Genomic DNA, 23,784 nt, shown 5'->3' with positions numbered 1-23,784 from the left:
TTCGGGAACAGTTTAATGATTTAAAAAATAACAGATTTGTAGAAATTATCCGAAACTGATAAATACTTTTTGACATCATTTATTTATCTACACCAGCACAAAAATTCTGGACCGAAATTCAGGAACTGAAACTGAATTCAAGAACTATTCTTGAAACACGAAACAGGCTCGGAACTTAGTTGCCGAACCTCAATAAAGGAACTGAGCTCAGTTCCAAAATTTATTTCCAGAATTCAAGTCCCGAATGTAGCAGCAGCATGCAGGTTCAGGAATTAAGTTCCGGTTCAGTAATCAGTTTTGGCGGATGGGTAATGCCAGAGACATTACTGGATGTTGTGAAAACGAATAAAACTGGCCCGCTTTCTTCACACTTTCGAATATCAATTAGTTAATCGATTGTGTGAATTATGCAAGCATTCCCTTTCTTCACTACTAGAATTTGAAACGATGCACCTACACTAACGTACAGATAAGTTACATCAAACATTCTGACACACAATTGAATGTTACGAACTAACTGTTGATTGTGGGAAATTTCGAATGAATAGGCATAAACATCTATTCGATAACCAAAATTCTCTCCGGTCAGAGTTATATATTTTTTCGATTATTACCAGCAAATTTAAATCGATAATTTTTGACTGTTTGAAAAATATTGAGATGCGTTCCAAGGTATAAAAATGAAAAACTGTAAGAGGAAACAATTAATTTATGTTTATTCTGTAAGTTATGTTTAATCTGTCATAACTGGTTCACCTTTTATTCATTATCTTGAACCAATTCGAATGTTTACATAGAGATATTTCGTTATTTCTAGAGATCAACCGACGGTGGTTAAGCTGAGTTTCGATTGAAAGAGAAACGAATGAATATCTGAATGCTGCCCGTTCGGGACGTCAGCGGAGGTTGTGTGTTAGAGTGTAAAGTTTACTGCAGTAGAGAGATCGTCAGTGTGTACCACATTCGGTTTCAAATGAATTGAATGAAGTTTTACTGCACTGGCACTTTGTGCTTCCAACAACGAATCCATTGACTCTTTTGAAGGCGATCGAATATGTTTTATCCAGATTTTTTACTTTTCAATGTGCTAAGGTATTGATGCAACTCATGCTGAAATTTCGCGTTCATAGTATTAGAAATAAACATTTCAATATCCTGAAACGAAAATAATAAATCTTTTTATGAATAACATTTGTGTGTGATGTAAAGGAGATACTTTTTCTCTGATGTACTTAAATTCCTCAAAATCGTCCTTTCTGAGCAGCAATTTGGATTTCGATCGTGCTTGTGAAGAAATTTCCTTGAATCTGTCAAGAAAACCAATTGCTTTTTTCATCGCTTCGCGTTCATCGGTGGCTAGTTCGTCTACTAAACCAATCTGAAAATATGACTATTTGAACTAAATCGATTCAGCTATGAACTGATAAAAGTGGTAACGATATTCTGACCGTGATTTGAGTAACTTTAAAAAATTTGAACAAATTTCTCGGGAAAATGTTAAATTCTTACAGCACAGAGAACAGAAATCCAAGCTAGTACATTTTTTTCTAAAAGCTGTGTAAAGCATACAAATGCAAATTCGTTAAAAATCATCATTGTGTACGATTTTTAACGCATGAATTACCATTCTATGCAAGCTCGAACGTAAGACCCCATAAACAATTGCTGAGCTGCTCGAAACGCATCTTTCGGCGAATTGCTACTTGGATATTATTACTTTGCCAAACAACCTTTAAATTTATTATACATATTGAAGTCACTACTTGGATGTCTGTTCTCTGTGCTAACAGTGCAATGTTGTCGACGCAAATTTTTAGAAGCTACTACTACTACTACTACTAGAGATTTAATGCTGTTACCGGTTACCGAGAGATAAATATGGAGTTATTTTAATTGACGGCCAATTAAAGCTTGCTTCAAATAGAATTGGAACAAAGACAATTACCTGTATTTCAGTTATTTATTATTGTATTCAAGATCTTTTTTTATACAAATGGAGCGTTTTCTTCATACTTTTAAGAAAAAATACGGATAAAATTATTCGTCACGGTTTTGAAGGAATTCTCGAATTTTTCCTGTAAAACGGCTCAGTAGGCGGCGCACACCTTCTTCGTCCATCGTTTTAGCTATCTTATTCCACCAGGTCGTCATCTGATTGATGTCTTTGACAACCTTTCCCTTTGCCTTGAGTCTCCTCTTCATGATTGCCCAGTATTTCTCAATAGGGCGGAACTGGGGGCAGTTGAGTGGGTTAAGGTTTTTCGGAACAAACTGGACCACTTTCTCTGCATACCATTCTTAAACGGCTTTGCTGTAATGACAGCTTGCCAAATCTGGCCAAAATATTACAGTATGGTCGTGGGATCGAATGAACGGCAAAATTCGTTTTTGGAGACACTCTTTTTGGTATAGTTCCGATGTCATTGTCTTATTTGTAACGAAAACTTTCGTTTTTTTGCCGCAGCTGCAAATGCCCGGCCAAATCATAAATTTTCTTGCAAATTTGTCGGCAAAAAAAATTTAAATTTGGCTGGAACATCCCCCCGAGCCGTTTCCAAGTAAAATTTTTGACCTGGGATTTGACCGAAGTCAGCCTTGACACAGGTTTCATCGTCCATCAGAAGACACCCGTTGAACTTGGTCAGCACCTGGTCATATAGTTTCCGAGCACGAATTTTGACCACACTATTCTGTTTCATGGTCCGATTTGGCTGTTTGCTAGCTCGATACGACTTGATTCCTTCCCGGAGTCGAGTTCTCCTCACGGTACTATGGGCAGCACCGAATTTTCTGGCCAAATCACGGTCCGACAGATTAGGATTCCTCTTAATCGTCTTCAAAATCTTACCACGCAATTTCCGGTCGTCAGTTCGACTCCGACGATCGGCTTGAGGCTTCCGAATCGTCGTCAATGTTTTCTTATACCGTTTGATAACGCGCCATACGGTATTTCTGGGCAATTTCAACTGTTTAGCTAGCCTAGATGCAGACCACAATGGATTTTCCAAATAACTGTGCACAATTTTTTTTCCTTCTTTCGGCTTCCATGTTGATTGTTTACAAAGTACAGTCGATTTTCGGAATGTCAAAAATCATACGTGAAGCTGACAAAATTCCCGACACGTGGGCGCCAAGAGCTTCCAAATCCGTCCACCAGGAGCGCCACAATATGAGCAAAAGTTTGTTCCAATTCTAAATGAAGCAAGCTTTAGTTCTAACCTGAGGTTCTATGATAATAATAATAAAAGAAGACGATGGTTATCTTATTTGAATTTATATTTGATTTTTTATTTATTTTCGAATGAACTAATCCATACGAACCACCATCGTTCTAGTTTAGTGATGCTCGGTTCGTCTAATAGTAAAACATTATGTTCTAAAGCTTCTCTCACCCTAACAGTTCGAAAGCAAATGTTGAGCTTGTCTTGTCCTGATCTTCTTTATCATATCTGACTGTCAGAGCAAACACCCAGACACTTCCAACTATTTCAGCTAAAAGTATGTCAGACAACCAAGACGTATGAACTGAAAATAATTCAGACTTGGGTATTCGAAGAATCCGAGACCTGCTCAGACCGATTTCAACAAATTTAGATTCAAATGAAAGGTCTCATGATTCCATACAAATAAAACTTCCTAATTTCATCCGGATCCCACTTCTGGTTCCGAAATCTTAGGGTAAAGTGTGTTTAAAATTTGATACCGTCACTTAAAGCGACGAAGCAAAACATGTAAAAAAAATGTCTAAACTGGCCTCGAAACTACTTCAATCGGTAGCCATTATCAATAGACAGCCAAACAAACTGATTCCGGCTACTCTGGTTCCCGGTTTCCGATTCCGGAAGCACCGGAAATAGTGATCATAGAATAAGAAATGGATCTCATTAACTTTTCTCTGCGATATTTTGACCGATTATCTAAAACTTAGGTCCATATGCAAGGTCCCATATTGAATTTCTGAATTTCTTGCCGATCCGACATTTGGTTCCGGAATTACAGGTTGAAGATCGTTCAAATAATCATACCATCACTAAAAGCGGCGGAGTAAGAAACGTAAAATGTTTCCTTATTTTGCCTCAAAGCAATTCCAATCGGTAGTCTTCGTCAGTAGACGGCCAAACAAATTAATTTCGGCTTTCCTGGTTCCCGGTTTTCGATCAATGGCTGGAGATTGTGGTCATTGACTCAAAAATGGATCCCAGTAACTTTGCTCGAACCTACTTCGATTATACTGGTTCCGGAAGTACCTACAATATTGGAAATCACTCCGTTTTCGTAGAGATTGCCTAGCCGACCTGAGTGTTGTTGCACTTTGTAGGTTATACTAGTTCATGGACAAACCTTTTTGTTTTCCAAGAATGAAAGAATATATGAGAAAAGCATGATTACACCACTAGGTAGATTAAAGCAGGTTTTTATTACATTAATTTCCTGTTCATATGTCATCAGCATATGGTTTCATCAGTTTAAAATAAAATTAATTGCTTCTTATTCCACTACACGGAGAACCCCCACATCACAAAATTACAATATTTTAATTGTTGTTTCACGTCCATGTTGTTTCTACGAAAATATTGTTGCTTTAACTAACATATCTGTTGATTCTGTCATAACCATTTAAGTAAACGAAATGGCTGTTTACAAATATATTATATATCAATGTGGTTCACTCTTGCAATTCACGAGGGACATCACAGTAATAATGCTGTGCCACAAAAGGCTTCAGTGATGGCAGTTCGATGTGGAAAAATCCTGGTGGATACGGTTGTATCGTTTGAAGTGTATGTCTGGCAGCGGTGAGGCAACCGGTCATACACCAGAATGACTGCCAGCCATATTTTGCCCGCTGGCAGCGTTTTGTCAGTTGTATGGCAGCCATACGTTTTCGGGTGACAGCTTTTTCAATTAATACACTGAATCAAACAACCCCAAACATATGAAACATTTCTCGCTATGCACTGTACCAAAAAATTAAGCTGTAAATACTTTAAGCCGTATCTTTAACTAATTCGTGAAATAAGTGTGTGTGTGAAATTTATTTTCAATTTTCTAAATTACATAATTTACATAATTCTAAATGTAAACGCCGAACGAAACGAATTCATCTTAATACTAATTCCAGAACTTCGGCAACATTTCCGAATGATGATGATATCCAATTCCAATGGTATAAATACACAATATCAGGTCGTTTAAACTTAAGGAAACTTGAACGCCACTTCATAACTTTTGAATGTGAAGACGATAAGTTTTACTCTAACTCTGCCCAGAACTTTAAACGGTTTATTATATTGATTGCCGTAGAAATTTATATATGGATATATCGTAACACATGCGTAAAACATCTAAACAATTTGCAAGCAGTTTCAACAAGACTGTCCCTTTTAGCATTTTAATGGATTGTTTTGTTTTGACACTTCTCATGAATTTTGTGGCTAATAAACTGGTGATAGATAAATAGAAACAAATTTTCTGATTTAAAAAACAAAATTAGTTGTCAATGAGAATTTCGTGTTGAAGTGAGATATTGCTGGTTTGTGTCCAGAATATTCGCCAACTAAACACATTCTCTAAAAATAAGAGTTTTTTTCAGCAAATAAATTCTCAATTTTAACTAATTTTATAGTTATTTTGGAAATTTTGTTGTTAAAATCAACTAATTCAAAAACAGTAATACGAATTAGGCGCAGAGCTAATTTCGGTCGTTCCGTGATCAAAAAAAAATATTTGTTTCAGACCGTAATGTGGTGTTTCGAACCAAGATATCGTAGATTCGAACAAAATATGATTGATTAGAACTAGAGCTTGGTATTTTCAATTATTAGTTGGTTGAAAAAAAAAATTCTTGTATCACGCCTGATTTTATTATTTATTTTTGAAATATTTTTTTTCTATGTGTTCGAATTAACCTAAAGGATTTTTTCAAAAAATCCACTCCAACCACAATTTCTAGGCTTCCAGAAGAAAATTGTATTCAATTACATTACATTTCGACATATTCCGCATTGAAAGAGGATTTATTGTAATAGGCGTCTTACGTTTATGTAACTGATTAACCGATTGACACAACTGAGACATTTTTTTCTTTCATGCATACATGTAACTTTGCTGGGAGTTTGTCGTTGCTCAGAGGTACGAATGACACCTCTTTGATGCGTTTTATTTTCCATGTATGTCATCGCTCAACCGTACCGTTTCATTACCCTTCGTGGTGCGTGTCATTTCTGGATGTCATTACTAAACTGCCAGCACTATAAGTCAAAAATGAAGGTTTAGAAAAACAACATTCGTTTAGTTGTACCAAATTTTAACCAATCGATTTTAGAAAAACAACTAACATTTTAACTGTTTTGCGAGTATAGAATCTTTACTACTTCGCCGTTAATGTCGCCAGATAGTAGTATTTCGACGTGCTGTTTGCATCCTTCGGTGTATCAATTAAGGCTGTGACTTATTATTTTACTTATGTAGCGAGACTACAGTATTTCGACATGTACTTATAATATAATTCACGGAAGAAAACGTACCTCGAGAGCCTGCTGTGAACTGTACAACTTCCCAGTCGTACAAGCAAATTCGGCCTGTCGCATTCCAATGGTATTTCGCATTGTGGTTTGAAGCCATTGGGGGACAGCGATTCCCAATGCCGTTTCGTTGAGGCCGATTGTAAAATTTGGACACATAACTCGATATTCGCACGCAATAGCAAGCATGCATCCACCGGCCGGCGCATGTCCCTAGATCAACAATAATATTTGTTTGTTAGAAGCATCATCAGGTCGTTCGGGTTATCGAGTGTTACATTCAATACGGCAACAGTCGGAATACTAGTACCGTAAAGTTTAATCCACAAGTTTTGTACTGCTATCCAAAATATGCGCAATCCTTCAGCACTCGGCGCAATCATTTCTCGTATATCCAATCCAGCACAAAACACTTTATTAGAAAACTGCAATTGTTAGTCGAAATTCGTCAATGTTCTAATTGAACATAAAATCGTGTGAATTCACCGACGTCAGGATGATTCCTCTCGCCTTCTCAAGCTCCAAATAATCAATTGTGCTGCCAAGCGTCACGAGCAGTTCCAAATTCAAAGCATTCACTGGAGCTCGATTCAAAACTACCGTCGCATAACCTGTATGACTATCTATTTTAGTTAGAACACTTGATTCCAACTGGTTCGTGCTGTCCGAGAACGCCCTTGTCCACAACGGAAAACGGATCAATCGTTTGGTTATACGAAACATTCCTGAAACAAATTCAGATTTTGTTACAATAGACAAACGATCTACCGAACATACTGAGGTCGGATTATTCAATTAAAATACTTTAAAAAAAAGCTTATGCTGACATATAGTCAGTTGGAATAACACGGCAAACACGTACCAAAAATACACCACAAATCAAATAAAAACTAGCCGAATATGCCTTATCATCAGGGCAACCGAAAATATTTATTTAAATAAATATGTTGGCAGTTTTGGGCGGAAAATAAATATGTCGCCACTTTCAGACTTTAAATAATTTCGTGAATAAATAGAATATTGTAATTCTTTTACATGTTTCGTCATGATTTTTTGGTCATATTCTTCAATTTGCGGCGGTTTATTTTGCTGACAACGTTGAAAATATCAAATCGTTTTAGCATGAGTTGAACCCGCTAGACGCCAAATCGATCAAAAAGGCTCAATCAGCGATTGAATTGCCGCGGCTCAAGAGCGAAATAGCATTTATTAGGAGCAATTATTAGAAGCTCGAGTCATGAACGGCCAGAATTCAAACGAAACTTCGATTCATTTGTAGCTCGCAATAAGGGGCTATCAAAAATCGAGAAATTTTAAACATTTGGAGCACGGAGAAAATCACAAAGCCATATGAATTTGTTAAAAGTCTTTGACCAACGGAAGTCGACGCATTCAAATTTGCTCCATTGACGTCGACGAACGTCAAAAGGTCATTTTCTAGATACAAAAAAGTTTTATGCGACAACCGACGTTCATTTATGTTTGAGATCATTTTAGGAGCCGAAAATGTAAACAAATCATGCATAAATAAATAAAAAAATATTTTGCATTTCATCGTAAATATTTTTGGTTGCCCCGCTTATCATACAACATATTTGAACAATTTTTGTTTGTTACGATTAGACCGCGTTATCGCGACATGAAAATAAAAACTCCACCATCAACGCAACACATCAGTACTTTGTCACTCATGGACTGTTCGATTTAATGTGTACTTTAGTGTGTGAACGAATGCAAATTAAGTTAATTATAGTAAGCAATAAATCCACATATTAACTGATTGAGCTCCGAAAGGCGTAATTAGTCATGTACTGGAATTTTATTGCAGTGAAACCTCATGAAAACTGGTTTACAATAAATAAAACACCAACGTATATTTTTAGCTAAGCTATTGTAAATCTTGATTTAATCTCGTTGTACGTCGGTGCCAATTCATGTGTCCAAAGTAATTTAACAAGGCACAGTCACCCAAAAAATGCAATTTTTGCTATATTTTCGTGAAACTAGTTTAAGGTCATATGCAGAGAGAGAGAGAGAGCAATGCATGAACAAGAAGACTTCACTGCAACGGGGTTCCGGCGAGGACATCGATCCCGTTACAATCAACCCAATTGAGAAAGTCGAACACGCCCTTCAAGGTCGCCAAGAAATTGAAATATTTTCGGTTTGTTGATTTAGTATAAAAACGGATGATGCGAATCCAGTAGAGTATTCTTATCTCAGGAGACAGCCCGAAAAATAGCAATAAAATGGCTTTCAAAGTAAGACTAATTTTGATCCTGCAAAAATTTATATGAAATTTTCTAATATTGTAAATCTAATTCCTATTTTCTCAGTTTGTGCTCGTAGCCAGTTTGATGGCAATGGTCAGCGCTGGATTGATTCCAGAACATGGATATGCGTCTTCCCATCAGAGTATCCAGCATCATGCTGCTCCCGTTCACCACGTTGCTGCAGTTCATGCTGCCCCGGTTCATCACGTGGCTGCCATCCATGCCGCTCCAGTCCATCACGCTCTCGTGAAGGAAGTGGAACACCATGCTCCAGCTAACTACGAATTCTCCTACTCCGTTCATGACGGTCACACTGGAGATATCAAGAGTCAACACGAAACACGCCATGGAGACGAAGTTCACGGACAGTACAGTCTACTGGATTCCGATGGCCATCATCGCATTGTTGACTACCATGCGGACCACCATTCCGGATTCAATGCCGTTGTCCGTCGTGAACCAGCTAACGTCAAGATTGCCCAGCCAGTGCACAAAGTCATCGCTCAGCCGATCCATGCCGTCCATGCTGCCCCACTTGCTCACGCCACCATCTCACATCATGCTGCTCCAATTGCGCACGTTTCCCACGTTGCTCCCGTAGCCCATGTGGCTCATCATGCTGCTCCGATTGTCCACAGTGCGCATCATGTTGCCCCGGTGTCGCATGCTAGCATCGCGCATGTCGCTCCAGTTGCTTACCAGAACCATGGTTACCACGCCGCCCCAAGCCATTATAGCCACTACTAGATTGCAAATGACAGCAAACGTTAGCCAATCCAAAACTGTTAAACGACCTGTTCATAGCATGTAGACTAGTTTAAAATAAACAATTTCAAAGTACAAACACTGTCTGTTTGTCTATCCATCTATATATAGATAGTAAGTGCCTCTAGATAACTTTTTTTTCTAAAATTTAGCTAATTCCTAAAACCCAGAGATCTTGCTGAGTACAGTTATTATATGCACTTCAGAGATGATCATGGGGGTAATTTGGAGGGGGTCCGATACAAACCAAAAAAAAATACTATAAAACTTGGCACAAGAGCTTCCTGCTATTCATTAGTTGCTATAAAAATTTTTTAAGGAAGTGGAGTTATAGTTAGGTGTTCTTAAAAGAGGAGTATAAGGCAAATTGTTTCGAATTTTGCGAAAAACTTGGCTTTTCTTGGCGAGCACTGATAATTTTTGCAACAATTTTTGAGCATATTTATACTCATGAAACACTAAACTTCATTCGGTATTTTTCATCTTTTGACAAGTTTAGAACAGCTGAACTACCGAACATTCTCATTCTACTGATATATTAGTAAAAATAAACATATATTGACAGCAATACCTTGTTAATAGGAATTTTACTGAAAAAAATCAACTAACGAGGATGGAACTGCTGACATCGGTAAACCAATGTAGTGTGTAACAAGTGTCTTTAACAAAGAAGTCCTTTTCCAAAACAATTCAGTAAACAATCACCAAAATTAGCACAAATACATTTCGCACTTCAGAGCTCGAAAGGGTATTGTTAAATTTTTTAAAGTGGATGAGGGGGAGAGACGTGGCATATGTCGCCAATTTGTCTAGATGAGCTTAGATATTCATTGGAAGCAAGTGCATCTAATGCTTATGACAGACTTGTGGTATCGGTATCACTGTACACCATGAAATCACATGTATGTCACCCTGAATCACGGTGGTATCAGGCGAGCATCATGATACAACAGTGATTTCCGTACTACGGTCACTGTGCAAAATCACATCACTGTTTACTGCTACCAGCGCCATTGCCGAGAGATGGTGAACTCATGAAACAATATTTCCTTCTTCTGAGTATCAAATAATAAACAATCTTCGTTTATTTTGAAAAAAAAATTAAAATGCCAACTAGCAGCATAAAACTTATATACTTTGCAGCATATTTTCAAAAAGCAGTCAAATTAAGAAATATTCACAAATTTGGTGAAGTTTTGAAATACAGATAAGGAAAACAATGTACATATTCATATTTGTACAGAAAATATTGAGTAATTGTTTTCTATTCGATAACAAGTAAATGTATTGTTGAAATGGATTTAAAAACATAATTATTCATATTTTGATTGCACATGTGGTAATAATAAACGATGAATATCCAATACATCACTAAACCATTTGTGTAATCATCCTGTCTATTGATGACCTATCGAAATTCCATTTATCACATTGGTCTCCTATATTCACTTCTGGAAACTCTAAATCTTCTTATTACTTCGCCTTGTGCCATCGGGTTGAATGCCGTTGGATGGAAAGTAAACTTGCTTTTAAATTGTTTAGAAAGAGTCTTATTTTAGGTATGAATAGAGAGAACAGCGAATCATGTCTTTCAGTGTGAGCAAATTGAAGCAGAACATGTAAAAAGTTACCAAATCCTAATAAAACCATTGGAGATTATATTTCAGTCTAGTAGACAATTTTTCATAAGATTTATGGAGTAAAGTGGAGCATCAAACCTATGTCAAATCTATTTCTGAATGATTTAAAATTCAAGAAGGTTTTGAATTCAGCTTTATGATGAACATAATCCTTTTTTTTCACTGTTACGTTGATAGAATTTTTCTGAAATATGTGTGTCCCATGCCGTTTCTGATGGTTACATACTAATAATTGATGTGTATACCTTTTATATAACATCATGTTATTTACGTAACGCACGTATATGCTGTCAGCAGAGATGCCAGGTCTGCAGATTTGTCTGTAAATCTGCAGATTTGGGGTATAGTGCTGCAGACATTTTTTGTTGTGCAGACTTTTGCAGACTTTTGAAATTCTCGCAGATTTTTACAGTCTTTTGAAATTCTCGCTGACTTTCATCTATATTTACAGAAAAATTTGAAATTTCCGCGACCTTTTTTTTTTTTTTGCTCGCCAAGTCAGTTTTGCATGTCATACTTTATAGAGAAATTGCTGCCAGCAAGCCATACTTGCTGACTGCAGATTTTTTTTCAGATTTACAGACCCTGTCTGCAGACATTTGAAATTTTTACCTGGCATCTCTGGCTGTCAGCAAGGGCTGAGTAAAAATATAGCAGTCCGAGACTGCATTGCTATTTGGAAGCTAAAACTATCAACAAGTGTTTTTTTACTGGATCTCAACCGAAATTACTCCTTGGGTCTCTAAGGTCGTCGTTCGCTTTGGAGTCCGCTTTTACTTATTTGACTGGTATAAAATAAAGGTGAGTTTGACTTATAAGTTAAAAAGATTGTGGAGCCTTTTGAGGCTTTTCTAGAGAAGTGAAACTTAAAAACTGGCGACGAGGATAAACGAATAACTGAATTAACAACGCCGTTGGACGGCATTTTTTTTTAGTTGTCTCAGTCGAAAGGCAATTGTGTGGCGATTTTTTTTAAATCAGTAAAACGGAAGCCATTTCATAGTGTATACGGATCAATTAACGCGGGGACGATTGCATTCATCTCCAACAATAAGTTTGGCGTGGCTTGGTTGCAAAAGTGCAGTGGTGCCATTTTGTTTTTTCTTCTTGGTATTACTAGGAGCGTGAGTAAGCAAAATTGGGAGAACCAGCAAATGGTGAACAATAATTTGAAAAGATTTTGCAGAAAATTTCTTTTGTTCGTATGTGTGCTATTTTATAATTCAATGCCTTTTTTTTAAAACAAAGAAATTTTGGTTTCACAAAAGATCTATTATATATTTAATCATTTGAGGCATTGTAGGCATTCATTATTTCGATCGAAACTTTTATTATATGCCGGACTAATTGATTTTTTTCTTTTTTTTTTGATCCGGTAAAGCAAAATCAAGGACGAGTTCAGGTGATTTCAAGGAGTTAACTCAAATAATTTATATAAAGGAGGCAAAGGTGCTCGAATCCTGACGGGAATATATTTGGCAAGTGAAAGGAGGCGAAGGCGCTCGTGGATTTAAAATAACAACGAGGATATTGATTAACGTAAATAATTCAGTGCCTATAGGGTGAGTCAACCTGTTGTTATTCCTTTTTTTTATTGTGTACTGTACCGTTGAATATTTATTTTATCTTGCTGAGTGGCTTAATTTTGGTTTTATTTTGCGTTTGAATTACAACAGAAATGGCTCAAATGAGCATGGCTTCACTTATTGAACCTTATAGAAAGGGCACTCCTTTCAGTGACTGGATAGATCGTTTAGAATATTGTTTTATGGCAAATACGGTGGCAGACAAACTAAAGAAGGCTCATTTTATAACTTTAGGCGGTCCGCTTGTAAAGGGTGATTTTTTAAGAGCTTGAGAACTTTTTTAAACAATAAAACGCATAAAATTTGCAAAATCTCATCGGTTCTTTATTTTAAACGTTAGATTGGTACATGACATTTACTTTTTGAAGATAATTTCATTTAAATGTTGACCGCGGCTGCGTCTTAGGTGGTCCATTCGGAAAGTCCAATTTTGGGCAACTTTTTCGAGCATTTCGGCCGGAATAGCCCGAATTTCTTCGGAAATGTTGTCTTCCAAAGCTGGAATAGTTACTGGCTTATTTCTGTAGACTTTAGACTTGACGTAGCCCCACAAAAAATAGTCTAAAGGCGTCAAATCGCATGATCTTGGTGGCCAACTTACCGGTCCATTTCTTGAGATGAATTGTTCTCCGAAGTTTTCCCTCAAAATGGCCATAGAATCGCGAGCTGTGTGGCATGTAGCGCCATCTTGTTGAAACCACATGTCAACCAAGTTCAGTTCTTCCATTTTTGGCAACAAAAAGTTTGTTAGCATCGAACGATAGCGATCGCCATTCACTGTAACGTTGCGTCCAACAGCATCTTTGAAAAAATACGGTCCAATGATTCCACCAGCGTACAAACCACACCAAACAGTGCATTTTTCGGGATGCATGGGCAGTTCTTGAACGGCTTCTGGTTGCTCTTCACTCCAAATGCGGCAATTTTGCTTATTTACGTAGCCATTCAACCAGAAATGAGCCTCATCGCTGAACAAAATTTGTCGATAAAAAAGCGGATTTTCCGAATGGACCACCTAAGACGCAGCCGCGGTCAACATTTAAATGAAATTATCTTCAAAAAGTAAATGTCATGTACCAATCTAACGTTTGAAATAAAGAACCGATGAGATTTTGCAAATTTTATGCTTTTTATTGTTTAAAAAAGTTCTCAAGCTCTTAAAAAATCACCCTTTATATGCGGAACTAAAACTTCAGTACCCTATGGGGAATTTAGACGATGTGTCATATGAAGACATGATAAAAAAATTAAAGGCTCGACTTGATAAAAAGCCTTCTGGTTTGGTACAGCGCTTGAGATTCTCCAATAGGGTGCAACACCCTGATGAATCTTTGGAGGATTACGTCCTCGCTATCAAGCTCCAGGCGGAGTTTTGTTCATTTGGAACATTTAAAGACCAAGCAATTAGGGACAGAATTATATCAGGTATAAAAGATACCGCTTTACAAGAAAAAATTCTAAATGAGGATGAGGATTTGAGTGCAGAAGCTACAGAAAAAATTATAATAACATGGCAAATGGCTAGATCGAATGCGAAATCGCTTGGTATAGGGAATAAATTTGAGGAGGTAGCATCAATAAATCCTGTGAATTCCCCTAGAGGCAAAGCGTGGCAAAAGCTATTAAGCGCTTGGGGCAAGGCACAATCGAGTAGTCATTTAGATACTCCCAGTTATTCAAAGGGGCCGGTAAAATCTAGGTTAGGTTTTAAACCGTATGGTCGAGGAGAAACTTCTAAATTAAATAGTAATCCTTCAGAAAGACCCTGGGAGAGAAGAAAGATTGATTATTCAAAGATAACGTGTGATTTTTGCGGAATTAAGGGGCATATAAAGAAAAAGTGTTTCAAGCTAAAAAATTTGAAAAGAGATGCAGTAAAATTCGTGGACTCCTATGAAAAACCAGGAACGAGCCAAGGAAAATCGCTGAACGAAATATTCAGTCGGATGTCAACGCAGGAGGACAGTGAGGACGAGCCTGAAGCAGGTGATATTCAATGTATGTTGGTAACTTCTGTTAACAAAATTAATAACCCTTGTTTGATAAATGTCTTTATGGAGGGAAAACCTATCCAAATGGAGGTTGATTGTGGTTCGTCGGTAACAGTTATGGGCAAACAACAATATGATTTTAATTTTTCGATGCCTCTGAATCAATCAGGGAAGAAATTAGTGGTAGTAAACGGGGATAACTTGGAAATAATGGGAGAAATAAATGTTTCAGCAATGTATAAAGGTATACAGACCAATTTAACACTGGTGGTTATTAATTGCCAAAATAGTTTTATTCCATTATTAGGTCGGGATGGTTTGGACGTTTTTTTTCCAATTGGAGGCACTTTTTCACAAATTCTATATCTGAAAACGATAATGAGAAACGGATGACTGAAATAGTTCATGAAATAAAGCAAAAATTTTCTAGTGTATTTGTCAAAGACTTCTCTGTGCCTATTCAGGGTTATGAAGCCGATTTAATCTTAAAAGAGGACAAACCAATATTCAAGAGGGCCTATAACGTTCCTTATCGGTTGAGAGAGAAAGTTCTACTATATTTAAACAAATTAGAGAATGAAAAAGTTATAACGCCTTTAAAGACCAGTGAGTGAGCATCCCCGGTGGTAATTGTAGTAAAAAAGAACAATGATATAAGATTAGTAATTGACTGTAAAGTGTCAATAAATAAATGTTTGATTGCTAACACATATCCTCTGCCTACGGCACAGGATTTGTTTGCCGGATTGGCTGGATGTAAAGTTTTTTGTTCACTGGATCTAGAGGGGGCATACACCCAACTCTCCTTGTCGGAAAAGTCCAGAAAATTTATGGTTATAAACACGATCAAAGGATTGTATACGTATAACAGATTGCCCCAAGGTGCCTCCTCTAGTGCTTCGATTTTTCAGCAAATAATGGAGCAAGTTTTGCAGGGTTTGGATAAAGTTTATTGCTATTTAGATGATGTTCTCATTGCGGGTACAGACTTACAGGACTGCAAAGGCAAATTAGAAAATGTTTTAACAAGGCTATCGGAGGCAAATATAAAAGTTAATTGGGAAAAATGTAAATTTTTCGTAAGTGAGCTGCCATATTTGGGACACATTATCGGAGAAAAAGGTTTACTACCAAGCCCGGACAAAATTTCCACAATAAAAGATGCGAAAGTGCCTGAAAATGTAACGGAATTGAAATCCTTTTTGGGGTTAATAAATTATTACAACAAATTTATACCGCATTTATCATCCAAGTTATATTATTTATATAATCTTTTAAAAAAGGACACAAAATTTATTTGGGATGCAAACTGCAATAAAGCATTTAAAGAGAGTAAAGAATCATTGATAAAAACTAACTTTTTGGAATTTTACGATCCAAAGAAACCCATAGTTGTCGTATCGGATGCATCAGGGTACGGTCTTGGTGGGGTAATTGCTCACATAGTGAAGGGTGTCGAGAAACCAATTTGTTTCACATCCTTTTCGTTGAACTCAGCGCAAAAAAATTATCCAATCCTACATTTGGAGGCTCTGGCATTAATTTCTACAATAAAAAAGTTTCATAAGTTTTTATATGGACAACATTTCACGGTTTATACTGATCATAAACCTTTGGTGGGGATTTTTGGCAAGGAGGGTAAAAATGCAATTTTTGTTACTAGACTTCAGCGTTATGTTTTAGAAATGTCAATCTACAATTTCGATATCCAATACAGACCATCATCCAGAATGGGAAATGCGGATTTTTGCTCGCGTTTCCCATTGAAGGAAGAAGTTCCTAAATATCTAGACGAAGAACTCATTAGAAACATTAATTTCGGAAGGGAGTTTCCCATAGATTCAAAAAAGATAGCCGAGGTAACTAGAACTGACGAATTCCTAATGGAAATTATAAAATTCATAAAAACTGGATGGCCCAAAAGAGTTGACAAACGTTTTGTTGACGTATGTTCTAACCAACATGAGTTAGAAATAATAGATGACTATCTATTATATCAAGACAGGGTTGTGATTCCGCAAGTTATGCAAAGCGGGATCCTCAAGCTGTTACATGCCAACCATGCGGGGGTTGTAAAGATGAAGTTATTGGCCAGGCGATCCGTGTATTGGTTTGGAATAAATAAGGATATTGAAAACTTCGCTAAGCAGTGTGATATTTGTAGTAGTATGACTGTGGCACCAAAACAAAAAATCGAATCTAAATGGACGCCAACAACAAGACCCTTTAGTAGATTACACATAGATTTCTTTTATTTTGAACATCGAACATTTTTGTTGGTAGTCGATAGCTTCTCCAAATGGATTGAGGTTGAGTACATGAAAAGTGGAACGGATTCTGGAAAAGTCCTAAGAAAATTGGTGGCTATTTTTGCCAGGTTCGGTTTACCGGATGTTTTGGTTTCGGACGGGGGCCCCCTATTCAATTCTTATGGTTTCGTAAATTTCTTAGAAAAGCAAGGTATAAAAGTTTTTAAAAGCCCACCGTACAATCCGTCTAGTAATGGTCAAGCTGAGAGATTGGTTAGAACGGTAAAAGATGTATTAAAAAAATTTCTAATGGAACCAGAAACAAAGGAATTGAATTGGGAGGATCAACTAAATTTATTTTTGTTCAATTATAGAAATAGTTGCTTGACAAATGGGGGGGATTTCCCATCGGAAAGAATTTTCAATTATACGCCGAAGAAACTTATTGATCTGCTAAATCCAAAAAGACATTATAAAAAGCAGTTATTATTACCACACCCTCCCGGTGATGAAAAGTCATCTAAACCCCCTATTGATAATAATGCTGATCCTTATGACAATCTGATGGAAGGTGATGTGGTGTGGTATAAAAACCATAACCCTCACGACCACAGAAAATGGTTAAAAGCAAATTTTTTAAAACGTTTTTCTAAAAATACCTTCCAGATTTTAATTGGAAACGTGCCAGTAATGGCACACCGTATCCAGATGCGGATTAGCCATACCTCCGAAGGAAGAAACCCGATGATATCCTGGGTGCCGTGTGAAGATAAAAGGAGTGGAAGGAAAAGTTTGAGTAATGAGGAGGACTTCAGGGGATTTCCTGAGCATGAACAGGAGAGAAAAGGAGAAAAGCGTAAATTTAACTTCGGGCCGGCGGATTTGTCGGATTCGGAATTAAGAAGATCGAAACGTTTGCGAAGAGCAAATTTCGATACTGATTTTGTTTATAAATGATCAAAGATCGTTCGATTTAGATTTTTTTTACTAATGTAATGTCGAGTTAAACTGATGAATTGTATTGCCAGAAAACTTTTGCTTGAAATGAATTTCAAAATTGTCAGAAGTAAATATTTAAGCAAATAATACATATAATTATTGTACAATATTTTAGATTAGTTTTCTCTAAAAGGGAAAGTGCTGATGTGTATACCTTTTATATAACATCATGTTATTTACGTAACGCACGTATATGCTGTCAGCAAGGGCTGAGTAAAAATATAGCAGTCCGAGACTGCATTGCTATTTGGAAGCTAAAACTATCAACAAGTGTTTTTTTACTGGATCTCAACCGAAATTACTCCTTGGGTCTCTAAGGTCGTCGTTCGCTTTGGAGTCCGCTTTTACTTATTTGACTGGTATAAAATAAAGGTGAGTTTGACTTATAAGTTAAAAAGATTGTGGAGCCTTTTGAGGCTTTTCTAGAGAAGTGAAACTTAAAAATAATATCTTAGATTTATTTACTATTTTGAGACTCGAAGGGAAGTTTAATGTAAAATTGATCGGATTTGACGACAAACAACACTTCTGGACGGGCACCGATACTTTTTGTTGCTGAAAAGAGGAGGGGGACGATGTGGATTAACAGGAGATGATCTTGAAAAACAATGTTCAACTCCCATATTTTGTAAAACAAGAGCAGTGAACGAATTTCAAGATAGTGACCCTATGAAAATAATATAGAACCATATCGATCTAACACGAAGTTCTTGATCGATTTTTTCTCTAAACTGTGATGAAAGTCTGCGAAATAGAGTTTAATTATTATTAAGTTCGGGACTTAAAAAAATTGACAAAACATTCTTGAAATGTTTTACATTAACAAAATTCAAAGAAAATATATGAGTTTTCGAAAGTGAGTACAAATACAAATAATTTGGTTAGAACCTACCCATTACTAGAAAAATAAATTGTTTTGTTTGTGTGGTTCTAGACAATAAACTTCAAACGTGTTTTTCTCGAGAGCACATTTTAAAATATTATATCCATCGTCATTTCAAAACTTTTTCAACAATTATTTTCAAATTTTGCACAACTCCTTTACCACACTTTAACGTTTTTCTTCTCTTTTTTTTCTTGTTACTTCGAGGAGGTTTTGCAGCTACGAAATAACGGATTTTGCCTTTCTCATATAGAAAGGTTATGCAATCACTTTTGGTAGGTTCGGTCAATCCTTTCCTTTCCTAGAATAACTGATGGTGTCGTGTCAATCCACGAATCCATACTGTTTTTCAATGCTTCGTATGTAGTTAGACATTGTCCAGCTACGTCAGTGAGCGGAAAAGATAGAAATCCGAAGGCGCCATATTTGGGCTGTATTGCGGGTGAGGTGATATTTCCCATTTCTGCGTTTAGATATGAGTTTTGACAGTACAATGTGCCGAGAAGTAAATCGGCTTGATCGGGCCTCTTGCTAGTGTTTCCGGTCGCTTCGGACATAACGTTTGGCTCATGTGATTTCAGACGGTATATTTTCTCTGTGATTTCTGGTGTTTGGGACCTCCGGTCACAAAATGACGTGAAAAGCAATTTCAATGTTGCCATACGTGGGTCAACATTCTTACTGAAAATTTTTGCATCTCTTCTAAATTTGAGTAAAAAATTACTCGAATTTTTATAGCTTCGTTTTTTAACTCATGAATGAGTAGATGGATGGTAACTCAAGTTTGAACTACGTGTACTTTTGATGAAATTGTGTAGCGTGTCACTCAATTTTGAGTTATGTTCAATGAGGGTGTAGGAATCGGCTGCGAAGTCTGTCGAAACAGAATGGTCAAATTCTATAAGAAGAATTAATACCAAGACTTTACTGTTCGCATTGTACTGCTATGATATGAACGACACTTCGACGTAAACAATTCAAATGGGCCTAAAAGCCAATAACACATTCCCTTTGTTCATCATCTCTTTCGATTATTTCTGCGTTCTCATACAAACATTCGTTAACTTTCTAGTACTGATAGCAAAATGAACTTGTCGAGTGTTATTCTTCACGAATAATAAGGAAGTAATCGTTAAAATAGATGAGTTATTGAAAGAAGAGAAAACAAAGAGTATCTGCCATTAACAATTAAGCCCCCAAATCGTTTAGAAAAGCTAAATTTTTCGGGATAATTTTCCATAAATCACAAAATAAAAACAAAGACACATTTACAAAATATAAACTCTTCGTTTTAAAGATACAAAATACAGAAATCAACGTGAACTAAACGAGCATCATCATTTAGCCGACTTTTTCTTCAATGCAGCAAGATAAAGTTCGAGACTTTGTTGTACTTTCGGTTGAGTAACTGCATACACGAACAAATCGATGTCCTAAAATGAAAGTATTGTGGTCGATAGAATAAAACCAATAAAAAAAAGTCGTCTTCACCTGTGAGCGGTTATCTTCCAATTCCATGATATCCTTACTTCTTAGTGCTTGTTTGGTCATTGATCTTGCTTGCGCAGAAACTTTTTTGAACCTATCTAAAAAGCCGACAGCCTTCGCCAAAGCTTCCTCTTTGTTACTCGCAATTTCGTCAATCAGCCCAACCTTTGGTGTATGAAAAATAGCATTTTAAACTAATTTCACAAAGTCCGTAAATAGTCGTCTACCTTCAACGCTTCGTCTGTAGAAAAAAGAGTACCCAGAGTCAAAGCAAGTTCAGCATCGCGCCTGGAGATTGTGTTTCGCATAGCAGCCTGGAACCATGACGGAGCGACAATGCCTAACTGTGTTTCATTCAAACCGATCGTGTAGTTGGGACACATGATACGATACTCACAGCATAATGAAAGTAAGCAGCCACCTGCCGGTGCATGACCCTAAAAATATCACTTTAATGTTAGCATCAATATCATCATGGAATAAAAGATATATACATTGATTGCGGCCACTGTTGGGTACGGTGATCCGTACAGTTTGAACCAGACATCCTGCAGGGTGGACCAAAATGCCTTCAGTCTTTCCGGTTTTGGCTTATACATCTCCATAATATCTAACCCAGCACTGAAAACTGTTTTGGATGACTACAAAAGTAAGAAACACATGATTATTGACACTAACAAATATATTCAAATAAAAATACTAACCGAGGTCAGTATTACTCCTCGCGATTTGTTATTTTGTAAGTCATCTAACGTTTCTGAAATGGCAGTGAGTAACTCTAGATTGAGACTGTTCACCGGTGGTCGATTCAGTGTGACGGTCGCATAACCTGTCTTGTCATCAACCTCGGCGACGACCAACTTGTCGGGAGCATTACTGAAAGAACGTGATCCGGCTAAACTAATCCTGGATATCTTTGAGGCAAACGATCGCAACATATTTGATGACCGTAAACTACTCAAAGGGCAGATGCAAAAGATAATGATACTGAAAGACAATAAACATGAACTTTGGACTCAGATTTTTTTTAGTTTTCAAGACTATATGCAAAATACTTATTGATTAGATAAGGATAATATTTGGTTCGGCTTTAATTGACAATATCTAAATGATTATTTCTTGAATGCAAATAAAAGTTACAATTACAGTTCTCCAAAATTAAGCTCATCCACTAAGTACAAACTCAACTAAAGAATAATAACATTAATAAATAAAGACATAGTCATGCACACAACCAGAGTTGCCAATGTTCCAGTTTTGTCTGGAATTACAGTGCCTATAACCAGAGTGATGACGTCTCATCCGCAATGTTGGCAACAATCCAAAACGTTTAATCCGCAATGTTGGCAGTTTTGTGGTTATAGTCACTCTGTCTGGAATATGTCAGATTTTTTCTCATTTCGACAGACGCTGAAACATCAGGTCTTTGCAGATTATTCCTGATTTTCAAATTTTCTGCATATGAAATACCAGTTTTCTCAATTCTTTTTGAATAAAATCGGAATAAATGGTTTAAAATCATCAAATAAGTAGAAAACAATAAAAACAAATTCTTGTTAAGACATTGCGCCACAGTATAATTTCAAAATATCGCTCACGTAGAGTTAAACTTGACTTCTGTACAGGGCTTAAAGTTGCTGTGCACGAGATCTTAATCTACTGTCTAGTCGAAGACGAGATGTAAAGAAGCAAATCGATTTTTTACCTTTTTTATAAATATAAAAAATAGGTATATAATTCACTCAAACTTTAAAAAAAAATCCGAGGCCCTATAGCGCCGAATGTCATATACCAATCGATTCATCTCGAGGAACTGAGCAAATGTCCATGTGTGTATGTTTGTGTGTCTGTATGTGTGTTGTCAACTAAGAGGTCGAGATCTCAGAGATTGCAGGACCGATTTTGATCAAACTAGTCCCAAATGAAAGGTCTCCCCGTCACCCTGAACGCTATTGAATGGTTTTAAGATCGAATGTTTACTTTTTGAGTTATACGAAGTTTTATGTCTGAATTTTCTGTTTTTTGACAGTATCTGCCACAATTGATCAAAAAAACAGAATATATTTTCAGACTGAGATTCCGCACGGTAATCCCTATCCAACAAGCCATAGATTGTTAAGATCCGTCGATTTTTAACAAAGATATCAAAATTTTTGTGTAAGCGACGACAACTGGCTTGTAAGACCAGCGTCCTATGCATTGAACCGCCAATCCGGGTCCTTTACTCCAGCAGTAGATGTTTTGAGCGCTGTCTGGCACAGAAATGCTTGGGAGCAACATAAAACTCGATTTTTTATACTGTTACATACATTTGTTTCTAGGTACCCGAAAGACTGTGTACAGCGTGATATTTTACCTCGGACCGATTTTAGCATGGTTCGTTTTTGACAACTTAATAGCTCGAATACGACATATGGCAGCATTTTTTTAGATTTAAGCTACTTACAGCAATAAATGCTGGAAGAACATTACACCCATATACCATTCGAATCAGTTCGTCGAAATCAGAAAATGCGTGCGTGAAAAATAATTTCATTCAATTTGCTTGGAGATTACTCAACCGTTTTTTTTACAAACTCAGGTTCATATGAAAAGTCGTATACTCCCAAACAAGGTTCCTGAATTATGTTTGATTCCGACCTCTGGTTCCGGAGCTACGGGATATGTGAAACGAAATAAAAACTGTGTAACTCATTTTTCTCGTAGATGGCTGAACTGATCTAAGATTCAAATGAAAAGTTTTAAATTCCATGAAACAGCTTGTTTTTCAGTCAGATCCAACTTCCGGTTTCGGAGATACAGGGTGGTTAGTATAAAAATGTCTATTTCACATAAATTAATCAGGTTTATCGGGTTAGCAGATTTTAATAGTCGACAACCAAATAAACTTATTTCATTTTTGGTTGTATTCAGTTTTCGTTTCGGAAGGCACCCAAAAATTTAATTTGCACTACGATTTCTCAAAGATGTCTTAATTGATTTTCAAATATTTTGAAACAAATGTAAACAGCTTCTCAGGTGAATTTTTCTGACTTCGGCTACACCGAATTTCGAATTCCGGTTCCAGTATCGAATCGTTTCTAAAAGCTCAATCGTTTTCTCAAAAAGCCAAAACGAATTTGAGAAACAAAAGTTCAAATTAAAATAAATCCAATTTTATCCAATTCTGACTTCCGATTTTGGAATTATATGATGATGTATTTTTAAAATTCAAAGCGATATAATATATGACGATCCCGAAAAGTTGCCACTTGAAACGACGGACATTAGAATAATGTCATGAAAACTGAAACACCAAAGAATATTCATGCAAAAAACACATGCGGATTGATAAAAAAGGTACCATCTCACTGCTAGGTGGATTAAGCACGTTTTTGTTGTTTAGC

General features: G+C 36.6%; 4 protein-coding genes and 1 long non-coding RNA gene across 10 annotated transcripts in view; 3 read left to right on the top strand and 2 right to left on the bottom strand.

Moving 5' to 3' along the window:
• Positions 1–746: 746 nt before the first annotated feature.
• Positions 747–7,299, bottom strand: LOC131429177 (enoyl-CoA delta isomerase 1, mitochondrial-like). The gene is made up of 5 exons (XM_058593226.1): positions 7,293–7,299; positions 7,011–7,249; positions 6,803–6,949; positions 6,528–6,737; positions 747–1,378 (listed from the first exon to the last, which is right to left on the bottom strand). Exons 1-5 carry the CDS (start codon positions 7,297–7,299, stop codon positions 1,148–1,150), a joined length of 834 nt encoding a protein of 277 aa, XP_058449209.1. The 3' UTR covers positions 747–1,147.
• Positions 7,300–8,637: 1,338 nt separating this feature from the next.
• Positions 8,638–9,641, top strand: LOC131429427 (cuticle protein 8-like). Its single transcript, XM_058593537.1, has 2 exons — positions 8,638–8,785; positions 8,861–9,641. The coding sequence occupies exons 1-2, from the start codon at positions 8,774–8,776 to the stop codon at positions 9,542–9,544; spliced, it is 696 nt and encodes a 231-aa protein (XP_058449520.1). The 5' UTR covers positions 8,638–8,773; the 3' UTR covers positions 9,545–9,641.
• A 1,867-nt stretch (positions 9,642–11,508) lies between these two features.
• On the top strand, positions 11,509–13,520 carry LOC131429424 (uncharacterized). The gene is made up of 3 exons (XR_009229427.1): positions 11,509–12,003; positions 12,584–12,764; positions 12,879–13,520. It is a non-coding gene; the product is annotated as an uncharacterized LOC131429424 (long non-coding RNA).
• Positions 13,521–14,792: 1,272 nt separating this feature from the next.
• The window catches only part of LOC131429421 (uncharacterized protein K02A2.6-like), a 38,655-nt gene continuing 29,663 nt past the window's right edge, over positions 14,793–23,784 (top strand). The window contains exons 1-2 of one of the 4 annotated variants that reach the window (XM_058593527.1): positions 14,793–18,399; positions 18,510–20,199. In XM_058593527.1, coding sequence (XP_058449510.1) covers positions 15,610–17,985 — 2,376 coding nt within the window. In that variant the 5' untranslated portion in view covers positions 14,793–15,609 and the 3' untranslated portion in view covers positions 17,986–18,399; positions 18,510–20,199. Of the gene's footprint in view, positions 18,400–18,482; positions 20,200–23,784 lie in introns of those variants that run through there. The other 3 variants (XM_058593526.1, XM_058593524.1, XM_058593523.1) reach the window with 3 other exon arrangements.
• Positions 20,178–21,654, bottom strand: LOC131429423 (enoyl-CoA delta isomerase 1, mitochondrial-like). Of its 3 annotated transcripts, none has more exons than XM_058593529.1 (6): positions 21,545–21,654; positions 21,103–21,385; positions 20,893–21,039; positions 20,626–20,835; positions 20,402–20,563; positions 20,178–20,343 (listed from the first exon to the last, which is right to left on the bottom strand). In XM_058593529.1, exons 2-6 carry the CDS (start codon positions 21,334–21,336, stop codon positions 20,248–20,250), a joined length of 849 nt encoding a protein of 282 aa, XP_058449512.1. In that variant the 5' UTR covers positions 21,337–21,385; positions 21,545–21,654; the 3' UTR covers positions 20,178–20,247. The 3 variants fall into 3 exon arrangements, with proteins under 3 accessions (XP_058449512.1, XP_058449514.1, XP_058449513.1); XM_058593531.1 differs by having other exon boundaries at positions 21,539–21,614; XM_058593530.1 differs by having other exon boundaries at positions 21,454–21,601.

The sequence above is a fragment of the Malaya genurostris genome, chromosome 2, assembly GCF_030247185.1.
Source record: "Malaya genurostris strain Urasoe2022 chromosome 2, Malgen_1.1, whole genome shotgun sequence".
Lineage (NCBI taxonomy): Eukaryota > Metazoa > Arthropoda > Insecta > Diptera > Culicidae > Malaya > Malaya genurostris.
Note: the sequence above shows the minus strand (reverse complement) of the source record. Positions and strands in the feature narration are given on the sequence as shown.